Here is a 16,910-nt window from a genome sequence, read left to right on the forward strand (position 1 = left end):
GCGAGTCAACGTATTGAGTTTAAAAGCTCAAACTGTGGCGCAGGACCCGACACCGGCGCTGCAGGACAGTGACGCTGAGGGGAAGCGATAGAGGACAAGGCGACACACTTAAAATGAGAGATGACAGTTGGCAGGAGGGGCCAGGAGGAGGGGGAGGACGCAGCCCGGACGCCCCACACTTTTTACAATAAGCACTATTTTCTGCAAGGGATGACTCAGCTAATGACATCAGCACAAATGCAATAAATACATTCACGGGAGATGCAGAGATGTTTATAAATCAAGAGCATGCCGTGGTCTACTAATAAAACGCTGACTCAGCAGCTGTCATAAGTCATTTTCGTCCCCTGCTGAATATGAACGCGAGGAAACAGTACCCTCTGTTGCTCGGGGATCGTAATTGCACTCACACTCGGGCGTCTTCGAGCGCCTTCCTTCTCTTCTTCCTCCTCCCAACTGTCCCCTCGAGGACACAGTGACGTCAGAGTGAGCCTCCTCATCTGTCAGATCATGAAAACTAAATCTAAGCTAGTGAAAAAAGTAAAACAATATCTTAAAATAGTATCCAGGGCGTTAAACGTTTACACACGTCACATGCTCTCAGCCACCATTTTTGCAAAAGACGAGCACGTGGCACAAATATCGCTTAAAAAAAAAAAACCAAAGTAATTACAGATATAATAGAAAATAAATTATAATGAATATTTTATATTATATCATAAAATAATAAATATAAATACTAAATTACAGAAAGAAAGTAATGCTATTTTTATTGATTTATTATATCTTAAAATCTAATTGGGGCGCCCAATTGCATAAAAACACCTCATTTCTCTTGAAAACAGCAACCATGGGGTATTACTGGTACGAACACCTAGTTCAGCTCAGTTCAGCTCAGTGATGACAAAGCTTAAAAGTGAAGTTAAAAATGCTTTAAAGGAATTAAATGTGTCCCCTACGGTAACACTGTATCATCATATGGCGCTAAAACTTATTTTTTTCCTCCTCGGTGCACATTTTTGTGTCACACATTTTTGCACAAGATGAGAATGTGGCAAAAAAACTGCTGTAAAAAAACAAACAAAAAAACAACACGTGATGGTGACGGAAAAGCTTCAAACTGAGCTTAAAAGCGCTTTTGCTGTAACACTGCATCAAAACATGGTGCTAATAATCCATCAATTGAGTCAGAAAAATAAAGAAGAGGGTTAGCAGTTCGCCTCATGAGAGAGCATACGAGTGCCATCTGGTGGTTCAAATGTGAATTACACCTCTCCTGACAATAACTGACAACTACACGGTCTCAAAAATGTTGACAATAGTATCGATTATCGCCGATAACTCGTAGCACAATTATCAACCAGCAAAATGTGTTATTGTGACAGGCCTATGTGGCGCTAAAATGTACTTTTCCTCCTCTGTGCGCATTTTTAATCCCAAAAAATAAATTTAAATGTGTGTGTGTGTATTTTATATATATATATATATATATATATATATATATATATATATATATATATATATATATATAAAAATGATAGATTATAATATATTTTTACTTCTTCATATTTACATATACTATACTAAAAATAAAATAATAATTAAAAACACTAAATTAGTGAAAAAAGTAATGCTTAAAATAAGATTGGGGCGTTCAATGCATGGAAACATCGCATTTAATTTGAGAATTCCTCCTCTGTGTGGATTTTTAATATCACACATTTTCATCAGTCATTTTTGCACAAGATGAGCAGGCAGGAGAAATATTGCAGTAAAAAAATCAATAAAGACAAACCTTAGTGTGCTGGACAAGAGCCACGACGGTCCACTTCCTGTCCGCTCAGCCCGCAGCAAGAGAAGCTTTAATGGCACGAAATGCCGCGCGCTGCAACTTTGCCGTGGATAATCCTGCAGCGATTAACACGCAGCATCACATTCATGCACCTCAAATAAGGTCAGCAAAATATTACACACGGCTCCGAGGACGACGCAGAAGCTCACCTGTTTGTTGGTTTGTCCTCATTCACACACATCCAAATAAGGCCACGGTTCCTTCCATTGTAAATGTACATACAGAGGTTTTATTGAGCAGCACAGAGAACATCAGTTACACGAGCTCACTGAGCTCCGGCTTTCGGCGGCACCCACTCGTGGATCTTCTTGCGGGTGGTGGGGTAGGGCACGTACTGCTGCGGGCTGCCACTCACGTTGAACTGGTGCACCTCGGCCAGGAACTTCTTGGGCTCTGGAGGGTGTGTGGTGGGGGGGTCGTCCGTGATGGAGTGGAGCCAGCGATGCCTGGAGGACAGGGGGTAGAAAAAGACGCAGAAATGATATTTTAGGAAGGCTGAATGGTTTCAACAGCAATCAAGCTTAAGGTCAAGGGGATACAGACCATTCCGCGGGCACCATGCTGCCGTCCACCTCCCATAAAGTGTTCTTTCCGTTCATCTCTGTGGTGTAGATCACCCAGCGATGTCGTCCTGGATGCAGTTTCACCACACACACAACAGGTAATGCATAAAATAACACATCTTAAATAAATATCACATCTTTTGCCTGTTTAAATGTGGAGATCCGAACGTCATTTCAATCGATCACAATGACAACAACCTAGACTCACCAAAGAAATAGTGCTTCTTGTCCTCGTAGTATTTATTCCCATATTTATCCACGCCAATCAGCGTCCCCGTCTTCACATCGTTTACTCTGTCAAATAACTTTCAAAGTTAGCCGTCAACGTGCTAATTCACCTTTGTCGAAACAGAAAAACACACAATTCCAATCCAAAAACGTACAATTCGCCCCCTTAATGTCGATACTCTCATGTTTACTTACTATATTAGCTGTCAACATGCTAGCTTAGCTTAGTAATGTTAACAAGTCTATAGTGTCCATTCCTGTCAGTGTTTCGTCATCTTAGGTTCACTACAAAACTCTCAAAATAGGTCACACATTTTACCTAAAGAGTTGAAGAAGAAACCCTCTAACTCCACCGTGACCTCCTAGTTGTCCAAAAGCCCTTCGAACAATATTAACGTACTCCGCCATCTTTAGACGGAACCATTATGGGGTCGGAAAGAGGTTTCTTTATAGCGTGTCCGGCTGACACCAAGCACACTACTATGGTTCCACACACAGGTGTCCTGTCGAAAGTAGCGTAATCTTAAGCATTGAAGTCAGAATGACCACACGATGCCGATATATATTGATATATTTTATTAAAAACTGTTGCCTGACAGTTAAGAATAAACGTTTGTGGGAGACTCTACCTCCACGCTGTTGATATTATAAAATAATCACTGCTAATGTACAATCATGAGTAAACAACACATGCTTCCCAGCGCTTGAAAAGCGTTCCCAGACAAGTTATTTGTTGATGAACCCAGAAAACACGTCAGGTCTTATGTCAGCTGGTGTAGATTTTGAGGAGACAGCATGATGAAGGTCAAACAACCTGCAGAATTCATGTTACATTGTGATTGTTGGCTTCATGAGTAAAATTAAGGCACAATTTAAAAAAAACTGGTATAATTTCTTTGGCAGTGGGGGCAAAATACATCCATGAGTAGTGCAACCAAAAAAAAAGTTCCTTTTCCACATTTAAAATACACAGAAAGGTGTGGTGAAAGTCAAACAAACCCTGACTACCAAGAGGTGACAGCTTGTACTGCCTCTTCATACATCATAAATATCATATAAAAAGGTCAATGTTGCTCTGCCATATACACAAAAATACCTACATGCCACTTCTAATGTGGTTTAGCATTCTGACGAGTATGAAAAACAGATCCAAATGATTCCCTTCCAGTTTCCCCCAGGATGCTCTCAGTCAGTAACTTGATATCTAAACAAAATCTCTGATTTGGAGACGTCAAGCTGAGAGCAGAAAACAAACTTCCTGTTTCTTTGTCCAAGCCTGATTTTCACAGTAAAATGCTGCTTGGAATTCATTCAAAAAGTAGCACAAGGAATACATCCTTCATTTGCTTCAATGTGATCCCTCCCAGGGTGTCAGACTTCCTGCGCTTCCCCGGGTTTGAAACGGTCCCGGCACACGTTCGCTCTCACTTCCACAAACACGACCGCCACCGACCTCGACTGGCTCTGCTGAGCTTTAGAAGGCAAGGATATATGTTTGGAAAGAAGAAAAAGCACCCGTTTCTTTTCAAAAAGGCATCTGGTGTCCCATCTCTTTATAGTCCTTCCTGAGCTGGTGACCATTGACCTGCAGGCCTCATGCAGGTGACTACTGTTCAAGGATCATGGCCTCCTGAAAAGCTTCGATCCATCTACAGACATTAAAAAAAGAAAATCATAAGGAAAAACCTGTTGAAAATGTAAGGGTAAGAGAAAGAGTAAGGGGTGTGGGCAGGGTAAGTGTAAGTTTAAGAGTAAGGGGTGGGGGTGTGTTAAGGGTAAGGATGAGGGAAAAAGCAAGGACAAGTGTAAGAAGTAGAGGTAGGGTAATGGTCAGGCTAAGAGTAAGAGCAAGAGTAGTGGGTATGGGTAGGGTTAGCGTTAGCATCAGGGTAAGAGTTAGGGCTAGGGTTAGAGTGTATGACGTGAGGCATCAAGCATTGGTACCTCTGCGCGGTGGGGATGTCGTCAGCTTTAAAGATGTAAAAAAGCGTGTTTTTATGGTACAGCTTGAACTGCATCTTCTGGGCCGGCCCGTTCTTCTCCTCCCTGAGGAAGAAGCCGAGCAAGGGCTGACTCTCTAGCGCCGCCACGTCCTAAAAGGGGGGCGGATGTGACGGTAAATCAAGCATATGACAACAGAGATAAAGAACAACAAAGGCTTGTCGGAGAACCTCGCTGGCGGCGTAGGTGTACAACACTTTGTTTTTGATGACGAACCACAGCCGCTTCCATTGCTTCTTGTTCCCCTTTGACCTGTTCAGGTAGCCGCTCATGGATGAGTTTTCCGTGTTGGCCGACACCTGCCGGGGACAACCTGGTCACATGACTGCTCGGACACAAACGCAGGGAATATCTGCGTGACGCTCACCTCTTTTAGCGCTGCCGGAATCTTCTTTTGCTTTCTTGTGAAGGAGAAAGCTCCGGATTTGATGGGCGACACTGATGACGAGGCGCAGCGGTCACCTAAACGTATTTGGAATTTTAGATTTATAAGTGTTTACGGCGTCACACGTCTATTCTGTAAACAAATACATTGCAGTCTATTATATATTATTTGATATTGATTATTTTTATTGGATAATTGTATTATTTAAACCAATGTACTGATTAATGAAAGCACTAAAAATTATTTAAAGAAAATGCTTACACACTAATGTATAGTAAAACGGCAAATACTATTTCATACAACTATAACCCGCAAGGCATGCTGGGAAGGCCATTACCCAGCATGCCTTGGGGCTTGTACTGTACATGTATATGAAGTAGTATAGTTTTGCATGTAGTGTGTAAACATTTATTTTGATAGCCGCCTCGTCCGTGTGGTAGAGTTGCATTGTGTGCTACTTTTGGTTGCGCCATGAGCAAGGGATCTACTGTACATGAACTTACTGTTCTCCTGCAGTTTGGCAAAGCAGTGGTCGCACACCCGTGCTGGCTGGTTCTTCAGGTACTCCAGGTAGTACTTGCTGGCCGAACAGGCCTGACACACCACCTGACAGAGTAAAAATACGACTCATGAGAAGTAGAAGAAGAAAAGAGAGGCACGCAGGAACCAGAGCGTTGCCCACCTTGCCACACGCTCGACAGTGATGCCGCCTCCAGGTGAGGGTGAACTCGCAGGTGCAGATCATGCACATGGTAGCCCTGAGGTCCGGGATCCAGATGGGAGCCTTGGAACCCAGAGGGGCCCCGCCGTCCAGCACGCCGTCGGCCTGGGCGGAGAACAGAGAGTGAGCGAGGCTTCACGCTTGCCTGACGTGAACCCGTGAGGACGTCACCTCCTCCTGGCTGCGACTGGATATGAAGGTTATTTTCTTCTTGGTGTGGTCGTCGATGGCCTTGGCGATGGCCTCCAGCCACTCGTCTCTCTCTGTCGCCGAGCTGGAGGCGGTAAAGAAGACATGAGCTACGTATGGTGGCTAGCGACCCTTTCCACTATGCTGGAGGTCTTCTCACCTCGCAGACAGGATGAAGGAGCGCTCCACGCTCTCGATGTTCAGCTCGTTCTGGTAGGCCTCCTGACTGGGCTTACTCACCTGGGAAGGAAGCGGACGTTCGCCATCACCGCTAGGACCAGCACGTTGAGTGGCGTCCTACTCACCTTCATCCCAGCCAAGGAGAGCACGCAGTTGAGTTTGTACTGGGCGGACTGGACCGGTGTGGTGTACATGAGGGCGTCATTGAACTGCAGAGACAAAGACGGCCGTTAAGACCCGATGGGGAGGACGTGGACCAGTTGGGACCGTGCCTCACCAGGAAGAACACCCGAGGCTGCATGACCTTCCGTGACAGCTTCATGAGCGTGCCCTCCTTCAGGAACACCTGCACATGTTTGACACATGCACCTTCAGCGTGACCCGGGGATGTTTCATTTCATTGAAATTTGCCGACTGGCTCACCCTGCCTGGCTGAACTATCTCGTGGTGGCCGTTCAGACTGTACTGAATCTGCATCAGTTTCTGAAAGTTGTCCTACAAAAAAAATGTGAGGAGGTCAGTACATCGTTGCTAGGAATCATAAAACGGTGGAGGATTCCTCACCCCTTGTTTCATGATGTCGTTGGCGTGGTTGGCGACTTCCTTCACGATGCCAAGGGCCGCTACACGGACGACAACATTTACAAATGACATCAGAAGAGCTCCTAATACAGTAGATACCCGCACATTAGATTTTTTTGGTAAAAAACCAATGATTTTTATTCTTTGTTATAATTAGGGCTTTACTATACCTAATATGTCTTATGTTCTGTTATTATGTCTACTATATTGGGTAATAGGTGTGTAAAGGTGACTACAGGGGTGTTATTTCATGTCTAGAGGGCTCTAATAATGTTAAAAACTGTATTTAGAAGGTCGGAAACAAGTTTACTATGCCTAACATGTCTTATTTTCTCTTATTATGTCTACTATACTGAGTAATAAGAGTGTAAAGGTGACTTTGGGGTGTTATTTCATGTCCAGAGGGCTCTAATAATGTTAAAAAAAACATATCTGGATGGTGGAAAAGAGGTTTATTATGCCTAATATGTCTTATTTTCTCTTATTATGTCTACTATACTGAGTAATAAGAGTGTAAAGGGGACTTTGGAGTGTTATTTCATGTCCAGAGGGCTCTAATAATGTTAAAAAAAAAAACATATCTGGATGGTGGTAAAGAGGTTTATTATGCCTAATATGTCTTATTTTCTCTTATTATGTCTGCTATATTGGGTGTTCCAAACTGTATTTGGAAGTTGAGGTTTTCTGTGCTCCAACTACATAAATAAGGAATCCTACTTTGCAGAGGTTCACCTATCACAGTCGGGTGTGGAACCAATTAACCATGATAAACGAGGGAGTACTGCAATGTAGAGGTTTCCTTATGATGAGGCCATGGTGTCCCACCTTGTGTGTCCTTGTAGTCCTCGGAGGCCTGCGGCAGGTTCTTTAGGTAATCTGGGAGAAGAAAAAAATAAGTTTGGGATTGTTTTGAGGTTTGCAGTCCACTCACTAGGTAGAGTAGAGTGGGAGAATGGTTTACCCGTGAGCAGCAGCTGGTACTGAGGGATTCTCTGGACCGGCTTCAGCAGGTAGTGTTTCAGAGCCAGACTAGCACAGCGAGGACTCATCTGGACCAAAATGAGCACAAGGTCAAGAACCACAAAAAAACCCTGAAGGATAGGCGTTGTATGTAGACCTCATGTCTAGAAATAAGGAGACAATAATAACCAATGTATCCGGCAAGATTTTTGGTAAAAAAAAATATAATTACTTTTTTTCCCCCCTGAAAAATAGGTCGTACATGTTTACATGTTAAAGTCTTTATGCTTCACTGACATTTTTTCCTCAAGCATGGGAATTTCGCACTTTTTCCGGCAGTCCCTGAACGCACCACAGTTGTGTACTGTTACATTATCATTCATTCGTGGTGAGTAGATATACATGTTATACTTTAAATGTGCTTAGTGTGTGTTTGTGTGTGTGCGTGTCTGTGAGGAAGATTGATAAGAATTACAGCAGTCACTTTTATTGCAAATGTTGAGCCGAAATATGAGGAGAACGTCAACGTCACGCTAGTAGGAGGGGGAGGAGTGGGCCTATGTCAAAAAGTGTCAAGAGGTTTTTATGGGCGTATCAATTAGTCGCGGAACGTAACCCCCGTGAAAAGCAGGACTTTACTGTTCTCGGAGGCTTGGCGGCTGTACCTCAAAGTCTTTGACGACGGCGGCAAACGGAGGGTTTTTCCTGCACTGCTCGTCCAAAAGTGCCACGTTGTTGTCAAACTGGCGGATGTAGGTGGAGTACATCTTCAGGTAGGGGCCCTTCTGGACAAAGATGTCCGACAGGCGCTGGTGCTCGCTCCTGCGGAAACACACACACACACACACACACACACACACTCATGATGCAGGGTGTTCTTCCGTGATGAAATGAAAACTGGGTCCTGCAGCGTACCAGTGTGCCACCCTCTCCTCCAGCTCTCTCAGCAGGTCCTTGTTGAGCTGGTAGAGCTGAGGCAGGTAGTACAGGATCTGGCTGAGGACGCGCTCGTCCACCACCGGCTTCCCGTTCTGACGCGTCGCCTTGGCGACCGCATCCCGGAAGTCCTGGGGAGAGAGTCAAGTGAGGCCGTGTGCGAGGACAAAATGCGTGTTTCAGCTGCGCACACAGTTGAGTCAGCGCTCTTGACCGTGCCATGTGCCAACACACACATCCACCTGGAAGGAAGCACGGAGGCCAGACACACACACACACACACACACACACACTTTTAACACATTCACAGTTACTCATCACCTTCTTTATCGTGTTCCTTTGTGCTTGTATGTCGTATGAAATAGATAGGCTACTTTTTATTACAATAGGCAATGTAAAAACATAACTGTGGAAAATGTATCACCTGGCTGGCTCGCCACAAGTACGCACACACTTGATTGCTGTGTGTGTGTGTGTGTGTGTGTGCGTGCATGTGCGCTCAGAGGTCAGCTCTGTGGCAGGAGGAAGCAGCTGCTGCCTCCGCGGGCAGAAAAGAATGCAAGCTGACCCAATTTCTTGGACAGAACCCAGCCACCGTTGCGCCGGCTTGGGACGCCGCTTTCTACTAAGCCCGTGGCAGCCATAGCGCACCCCTCTGACCTTTGGCCCGGTCATCCCCGTGCGTCACGTGGCATGACACTTACTATGTGCAGAAGCTTGAGGACGTCCACAAACCTAAGGTGAGAGAGCACAGAGTCAGCGATGGGGCTGCTGAGTAAGCTAAGTTCATCGCCGGCATCGCCACTCACACTTTCTCCGAGCTCATGATCTCCTGGGCGATGTGCACCACCTTCCTCCTCTTGGTCTCGTCCTCCAGCTGCGAGAGAGGACACCAGAGATCAGATGATGATGGCGTGTGGAGTGTGAAGATTGTTAATGGTGTTTGAATGTGACACCCCAGGGGGGTGGGGTCGGCGGGGGGGGGGAAGGTTATTGGGGCACACGATCGCACAGACCACTCTGAGGTCACCATCAAGTTCTGCAACCAGTGAGGTCTATTTAGGAACCCCTTATCTCCATGGGAACGACAACACTTGGCAGTGACTCCTCATACGTTTGTGGCGGCCCGCCACAAGCAAATTTGGCCCACCACAAATAGATTGGCGCTACCTGCTCGCCCTTACTCACAAAGGAATCAGACAGCTCTAGATAGCGACAAATCTAGCGAAGGGACATTTGGTGACTGACATGAACGCAAGTATCGTTTCTTCTCAACCCTCCTGTTTTCTCCGGGAAGCTCCCGTATTTTGTGGCTTTCTTTCCCGGCGCCTTCCCGTTTTGATAGCTTCCTGTATTTTAACTTAATAAGAATCTTCGGTACTGCCGGAGCAGCACCGCTTCCAGTCCGCTTGCCATCATTCAGGCAACATCTGCATAACACATCCCGTAGCTGGTAAAGGCAAGCCTTCAAAATAAAAGCACACAAGTAGAATAACACAGTAGGCAGGCTTCTTTTTGCACCAGAATCCCCTGAAAATACAAATGTTGTCAACACCAATTTTTCAACATTAGAACAGGAGAAGGACAGGAGGATACAACGCTTAGCAACACTAGCATACGGTAGCTATGTTAGTGAAAGTGCTACCATTACACCGGCACTTCAACAGCGACATCATGCTAGGTTAGCCTATTCGCTAAAGAAAAACAAACTTACAGCTCCAACGTCTGTAGCTGACTGACAGATAGCTGGCAGAGCTGCATTTTAAGATGTGTAGCAAAGTCTGCTTTAAGCCATTCTATACATTCTTGTTAACTTCGCGGTTCGAACTACCGTCATGAAAAACAACACAACAAACGAATGACACGAATTGGAAAATACGGAATGTTGCTCGCTTGAAAATAAACGCAGTTCCTAACCTCTCACGTCAAATACCGCCGAGGTTCGTACGATTTACATTTCAGACAAAATTTTAGGAAACGTACGTTTCAAAAGTTGATCATGGCTACAAATCCACTACCACAAAGGAAGCAAGAGGTTCGGCATAGCTATGCGCGCTACGGTGCTACCATTACACTCACATTTCAACAACATCATGAAGAAAAACAACAGGATCAAACCTACAGCTCCCACGTCTGTAGCTGACTGACAGATAGCTGTCAGAGTGCCAGGTGTCATTTTAAGACGTGTAGTGAAGCCTTGTTTTATAGGGAATTTATTACGTAACTAAATCCACAAACAGCACGTATGACAACATAATAAGATGTTACCTGTCTGTCCGCCTCCTCCACATGCTCCTTGCTGGAGGTGGAGCTGTTGTCCTCGTCATCCGAACTGCGGGCCTCGTCTTCCTCAGAGTGGACATCCCTCCTCGGCCAGTCGCTGCTCAACAAAAGGCAATGTTGTCAAAACTGCTTTTGCAGTAGCCGGCAATGTTTACCGCGCGCAGAATGAGACGCGAGTCGACATTGAGGTCAGTCTGGGTGTTAAAATGTGCACGGGCGGCGGAGTGCAAGCACAAACGTGTCGGCCTCTGATGTTTTGATCGGGTTGTGCCAGTCTTTAGCTGTCGGAAGATGATCTATCACCAGGACTGGGGAAGAAATCTTACATACTGATGGTCTCTCTTACCCCAAAAGGCCTCTGGGTCTGTGTGGCGGGGAGCATCAGGTACAGAGCGCCACTTGTTTACAGCCCGGGGGCTTCTCACATGAAGTCGACAGACGCCTGGCAACCGGCGCGGTCGCTCTCCGGCATGCAAACACATTCTAAACGCTCGGCACAATTAACGAGCAGGCTGGCTTGACGGCTGCTTTGACCACGAGGCACATGAGGAACTCAACACGTCGGCTAAAATCTTTTCATGTCGTAAATTGCTGAGTGTTTACTGATGTAGTAGAGCCACTGTTTACCGCAACAAATAAATATGGGCCGCCACATATAGATTAAAACACTTCCAGGCGGCTCTGTCTTCGTTGTGACATTTAAAAAACTGCAAAAAGAAGCGAGAGAATAAAGTTCATTTGTATTTCTGAACATATTTGGGCACCTCCACCATGTAAAAGCACTAACAGGCAGCTCCATCTTGTTTGTGACATTTTCAAAAAACGACAAACGAAATCAACATAAGATAGTTCATTTGTATTTCTGAACATATTTGTGGTTTCAGCCCCTGCCCTATCTAAAAGCCCTCATAGGCAGCACCGTCTTGTTTGTGAAATTTTAAAAAACAACAAAAAGAAGCGAGAGAACAAATTTCATTAGTATATCTGAACATATTTGTGGTTTGGGCCCCTGCCCCATCTACAAGCCCTCATAGGCAGCTCCGTCTTGTTTGTGACATTTTTAAAAAATGACACACAGAAGCGAGAGAAGAAAGTTCACTTGTACTGTATATCTGAACATATTTGTGGTTTGGGCCCCTACCCCATCTAAAAGCCCTCATAGGCAGCTCCGTCTTGTTTGTGACATTTTAAAATCACAAGACATATTTGTCATTTGGACCCTCCACCATGTAAAAGCACTAACAGGCGGCTTCATCTTGTTTGTGACATTAAAAAAAAAACAAGTCAAAAATCAGCAACAGAAGAATATATATATCTGTATGTCTATATTTGTTTATCTGAACACGTTTGAGGTTTAGGCCCCTCCGCTATCTAAAAGCCCTCACAGGTGGCTCCATCTTGTTTGTCACATAACAAAACAACAACAATAAGAAGCGAGAGAACAGAGTTCATTTGTATTACTGAACATATACAGTATGTGCTTTGGGCTAACAGTCAGCTCCGTCTTGTCTGTGACATAAACAAAAATTATGAAAGGAAGCGACAGGAGAAAGTTTTTGTGTATTTCTGAACATATTTGTTGTTTAGGCCCTCCCCTATTTAAAAGCACTCATTGGCGGCTCTGTCTTGTTTGTGACATAACAAAAAAACGAAAAAAGAAAGTGACAGAAGAAAGTCCCTTTCTGAACATATTTGTTGTTTGGGCCCTTCTGCCATCCAAAAACACTCACAGGCCGCTCTGTCTTGTTTGTGACATTAAAAAAGTGACAAAAAGAAGCGAGAGAAGAAAGTTCACTTGTATTTCTGAACGTATTTGTGGTTTGGGCCCCTCCGCCACGTAAAAGCACTGACAGTCGGCTTCGTCTTGTTTGTGTTTTTTTCTAAAAAAAAAGAAGAAAAGAAACGACAACAGGAAGTGACAGAAGAAAGTCAGTTTGTATTTCTGAACATATTTGTTGTTTGGGCCCCTCCATCATCTAAAAAGACTCACAAGCGGTTTGTGACATAAAAAAATGACAAAAAGAAGCCTGCGAAGAAAGTTCATTTGTATTTCTGAGCGTATTTGTGGTTTGGGCCCCCCCCGCCACGTACAAGCACCAGCAGGCGGCTCTGTCTTGTTTGCGACATTTAAAAAAACAGACTAAAAAAAGCGAGCGAAGAACGTCACCACGTATTTCTAAACATATTTGTTTTGCATTTTATGCTGAGAGTTACATGCACGTGCATCACGGCCAATTCCACTGCCACAAACAGAATGGGAAACACAGGCAGCCCTCTCGTTGCGTGTCTTCTACATGAAACATTTAGCAGGATACAAACAAAAGAGCTTGTATTCTCTGAACTGTCTTGAGCGGAGGAAAAAAAAAGAGGCCTGAGGTTAAGTAAAGGCTAAACACAGAGCGAGGAAGGCCAGGCCGAGGCTGGTGGTTGCTGCACATTTATTTTCTCAGTCCTGGAGCGCCGTGCGGCGTTTGCGCGATGCTCAGACATTTCCTGCCCGGCACGCTGAAAATAACCTAGAGGAAGAGGACGGGCCAACCGGTGGCACGTCGAAGCTCCGCTTGGATTCGACGCTGCTGACTCGTGCTGGTGTCACCTGTGAGGCCTGTGGCATGGACCGCCGCAGCAGAGGGTCTGGACAAGGATTCAGACACGCTGGCAATTTTTAATTATCAAACGGCGCTGTCTAGCATTTCCCATACATATATTTATTCATGCTGGCCCGCCTCTGATAAATACGGACCACCACAGACTAGATTTAGCGCTACACAAGCCCGGGTAGTGTGCATTACCACCGGATTGTAGTCCGGTGGGAAACGCGAGCACGTACCTGTCGTCCTCCTGGAACCTCTGGTAGGGGTCCTGAGCCTCGTAGATGTCCGAGTCTGCGCCGTCGAGGTCATGTGACCAGCCCAGCCTGGCGCTGTGAAAGGGCAGGTTCATGTACTCCGGGATCTCCTCGTACAGCGGAACGTTCTCGTACTCCACGTCATGGCAGTCCCCGCTGAGGTCGACCTCCCCGATGCAGCTGCTGGGCCGCTCGGGGCCTTTCCGGCCCCCCCGCTTTGAGTCCACGTTGGTACAGTCCAAGGAGTGTCCTCCCTTGGCCAGCAGCTTTGGCAGCATCTTCACGGACACGCGAAGCTCCAGCAGCTTGCGGAAGGAGAGGCTCCTCTTGTGGGGGTCGAGGCTTGCGGGGGTCGCCAGGTCGGCCGCAGAGAAGGACTGTGCCCGCTGCTTGCCCCCCAGCACTGGGGGGGCTCGGCTCTTGGGAGGTACGCTGCTCCTGCTGGGCACCTGGCGGCTGAAGAAGGTGACACACGGTCGAGTGAAGCGCCACGGCGTCTTCTCCTGGGGAGGGGCGGGCAGCTCTCTCATGGGGCCGTGAGGAGGGGCCGGGGGGCAGATGGAGGGTGGCGGGGGCGCGGGCAGGCTGTGTCTCTGAGGTTTTCGGGGCGGCGGCCTCACCGACGGGGGGTCCTCGGCGGAGAAGGCCTTCCTGGCGTGAAGCGGAGGCGGGGGGCAGCCCAGCTTGATCTGCTTGGGGAGGCTGTGAGTGACGGGGTAGCGCTTGAAGTCACCGTACCCGTCTTCCTCCTCGCCCCCTGCGTCTCGTTGCTCCTCACCCCCGTGGCCGCTCATCAGCTCCGGTCGGGAAAGCAGGCTCAGGGAGTGGGAGGTGTTTTTGTTCAGTGTCGGGGACACGTGGACCGTTCTGTGGAGGCGAGGTGAGAGGGAGGTCTGTCGGGGAGGGGGGACAGGTGCGCTGGGCTCATCCTGACCATGGCTCAAGCCTTCCTGGGAAGGAGAGTCACTGGAGTCCTGTTTCAGCTCCTCTGGTTTTTGATCCTGGACTCCTCCCTCCACGCCGTCCTGCCTCACCAGGGTGGGCTTTTTAAACCGCCGAGGTTGGGGGACGGGGAGAGGCTTACTTGGTGGGGCAGGGACGGTCAAATCAGAGGGTAAACAGGTGTTGCTTTCTTCCTGGGGATGCTCCGCTGGAGGAGTGGAGATGATGATGCTGCCTGCAACATCACAGCTGACGTCTGCTGAGCATGGATCAGCAGCGTCAGGATCCTCTTTGACGGACTTGTCCTCACACCCCACTTTGACCAGCCGGTCCAAGTGTCTCTGTCGCTGAGGCTTGTCCCGAGGCCTTTTGTTGAACCCCTCGCTCCTCTCGGAGCACACACACTCCTCTTCGTGAATCCCGTTCTTTGGCTCGTCTGCTTTGTGCACTCCGTTTTCCAGGCGCCGGCACTGGGAGCAGTCCCGCCGCCCGCAGGAGCAGGTGGGAATGATGTAGTCCGATTCCCGCTCGACAGCCTCGGATAGAAACCCATTTTTGGTATTGAGAAGCGAGAGGTCGTCCTCTAGCGCCGCCTCCTGGTCCTGAGATAAGATAAGGTGGCTGCCGGGTTGGGGCGGCGGCGGGGGCGGGGGCAAAGCTGTGGGGGCGGGTTTGGGGATGCAGGGCTTGGGGGCAACAGCCGGCTTGGTCCTCTTGAGGGTGGCAGGGGACGGCTGGGAGACGACGGGGGGCAGGGCAAGCAGGCCCGGTTTGGGGGCGATGGGTGGAGGGGAGGGCTTGGCAACAGAGGGAAGTTTAGGCTTGGGCGCTAATGGAGGCTTCTTCACACCTGCATGGAGAAAATAAAAAGTTCAAGCATGAAACATGCTTCCAGCAGAGACAGCTGCGAGCCGAAGTTACGGCCGAGGTCAAACGGTCACCCTCAGTGTCAGGGGGGAGCAACTGCGGGTTGAGTAACGTGTACAATCACAGTTTGGATGCAAGATGGGAGTACAGTCTGACTCACTTATCTGAGAATTAGATCGTTGAAGTGGTCAACAGTAGCATCTAACTTGTCCACAGTAATAAAGTTGTCCACTGTGACATCACCCAGCAGTCTTTCCTAAAGGTACAAGCTACATGCCCCACTAGACACCAAACTGCGTTAAGATTATAACAAATTCTAACATGCGTCGCCTTGTAAACACGTTGTGCACGAATAAATTAGGACAAAACTCATTCCTTAAGGTGTAATGACGACCGCCTTTTAGTTCGGCCACCATATTAACCAGATAGCAGGCGTGCTTTTATAAACAATTCTGCATTCCATAATTAACTCTCCTGCAGCTTCATGCGGGAAGAGCACGTTTTTTAGCTTTTCAGTAGGGAGCAGCTTAAGTATTAACCGACCACCCGAGGCCGAATTGATCCGCAAATAATAATGATGCCGTCAGAGCTTCTCGAGTACTTTCAACGACAACAGACGAGCGAGGGGAGACAAATTTGCATGATTTGTACGCGGAGTTTGGCCTTTTACGCGCCAGGTAAGGTGAGCTCGGTGAGCTCAACGGACAAAAGCCAACCCAAAACAAACTTAAATGGCCACTGAAGCGGAAACGTAGCCTTGGTTGGGGTTTATTTAGGGTTTCGGACAAGTTGCAGCAACATCAGGACAGATGTTACAAGACAAAGGATTTGACTCCGGCCAGCTGCAAATGTGCCTCCTCCACGGAGAGTGACTTTTATTGTGAGTCTTTTGAAGAGCTCCCAAAATGAGGTTTAGCCCATCCTATTGTGCGTTTTTCTTGGAAGCTATTTTCAGGAAAAAGCTGTAATTAACTGCGACCGTGTAACAACAGTGGATGCAACAATCAAGTTGTTGTTTTTCTCCTCCGCGCACAACCTGCGGGTGCGTACTACGAACTAAAACGTGTGAACTTGTTCATTTTCAGCTCGAAACAAACCTGTGGTGCTCATGACTCCAGACTTGCTCCTTCCTCCATGAGTAAAGTAAAAGTACTTTCAATGGAAGAGCCAGAAGGTCTTCGTTCTTTCCTCCCTCGGCAACATTGTCACTTGGAAATCCGCTTTTGGGGGAGCAAACACTCCGCTCCGTCGCTGATATTCCTTATCCCGCTCGCACATCCACTGTTAAAGACGTTATCTTTACTGCTTTTTCCATTTTTCCCAACGTTTTTCGGCTTCGGCAACTTTGTGGATGGTGTCAAGCGCGAAATGAC

The 16,910-nt window shown here is 47.1% G+C and overlaps 3 protein-coding genes across 5 annotated transcripts in view; all 3 read right to left on the reverse strand.

Moving 5' to 3' along the window:
- The window catches only part of LOC129177201 (transmembrane and coiled-coil domain protein 3-like), a 28,504-nt gene extending 26,383 nt beyond the window's left edge, over window positions 1-2,121 (reverse strand). Inside the window, exons 1-3 of one of the 3 annotated variants that reach the window (XM_054768057.1) lie at window positions 2,002-2,121; window positions 1,796-1,908; window positions 411-528 (exon numbers count right to left, since the gene is read on the reverse strand). In XM_054768057.1, the coding sequence (XP_054624032.1) occupies window positions 411-500 (90 nt within the window). In that variant the 5' untranslated portion in view covers window positions 501-528; window positions 1,796-1,908; window positions 2,002-2,121. Of the gene's footprint in view, window positions 1-410; window positions 529-1,795; window positions 1,928-2,001 lie in introns of those variants that run through there. The other 2 variants (XM_054768058.1, XM_054768060.1) reach the window with 2 other exon arrangements.
- Window positions 2,059-3,097, reverse strand: ndufa12 (NADH:ubiquinone oxidoreductase subunit A12). Its single transcript, XM_054768061.1, has 4 exons — window positions 2,963-3,097; window positions 2,624-2,709; window positions 2,396-2,483; window positions 2,059-2,298 (listed from the first exon to the last, which is right to left on the reverse strand). Exons 1-4 carry the CDS (start codon window positions 3,049-3,051, stop codon window positions 2,118-2,120), a joined length of 444 nt encoding a protein of 147 aa, XP_054624036.1. The 5' UTR covers window positions 3,052-3,097; the 3' UTR covers window positions 2,059-2,117.
- Window positions 3,098-3,239: 142 nt separating this feature from the next.
- fgd6 (FYVE, RhoGEF and PH domain containing 6) lies at window positions 3,240-16,888 on the reverse strand. Its single transcript, XM_054766543.1, has 21 exons — window positions 16,635-16,888; window positions 13,711-15,520; window positions 10,866-10,977; window positions 9,407-9,474; window positions 9,302-9,332; window positions 8,577-8,728; window positions 8,327-8,483; window positions 7,663-7,750; window positions 7,527-7,577; window positions 6,684-6,742; window positions 6,543-6,614; window positions 6,397-6,465; window positions 6,245-6,328; window positions 6,100-6,179; window positions 5,922-6,024; window positions 5,712-5,855; window positions 5,533-5,635; window positions 5,012-5,106; window positions 4,815-4,943; window positions 4,588-4,736; window positions 3,240-4,292 (listed from the first exon to the last, which is right to left on the reverse strand). Exons 1-21 carry the CDS (start codon window positions 16,645-16,647, stop codon window positions 4,250-4,252), a joined length of 3,612 nt encoding a protein of 1,203 aa, XP_054622518.1. The 5' UTR covers window positions 16,648-16,888; the 3' UTR covers window positions 3,240-4,249.
- Between the last annotated feature and the right edge of the window lie 22 nt (window positions 16,889-16,910).

Source organism: Dunckerocampus dactyliophorus, chromosome 2 (genome assembly GCF_027744805.1).
Source record: "Dunckerocampus dactyliophorus isolate RoL2022-P2 chromosome 2, RoL_Ddac_1.1, whole genome shotgun sequence".
Lineage (NCBI taxonomy): Eukaryota > Metazoa > Chordata > Actinopteri > Syngnathiformes > Syngnathidae > Dunckerocampus > Dunckerocampus dactyliophorus.

Excerpts from the sequence above, each read along its gene's own strand:
- ndufa12 (XM_054768061.1), bottom strand. The coding sequence starts at position 3,051 with ATGGCGGAGTACGTTAATATTGTTCGAAGGGCTTTTGGACAACTAGGA. Across the intron at positions 2,710-2,962 it reads TTTCTTCTTCAACTCTTTAG|AGTAAACGATGTGAAGACGG; the intron begins GTAAAATGTGTG and ends GTTATTTGACAG. Across the intron at positions 2,484-2,623 it reads CAAGAAGCACTATTTCTTTG|GACGACATCGCTGGGTGATC; the intron begins GTGAGTCTAGGT and ends AACTGCATCCAG.
- fgd6 (XM_054766543.1), bottom strand. Across the intron at positions 8,729-9,301 it reads TCCTCAAGCTTCTGCACATA|GACTTCCGGGATGCGGTCGC; the intron begins GTAAGTGTCATG and ends CTCTCTCCCCAG. Across the intron at positions 6,025-6,099 it reads TCCTTCATCCTGTCTGCGAG|CTCGGCGACAGAGAGAGACG; the intron begins GTGAGAAGACCT and ends TACCGCCTCCAG.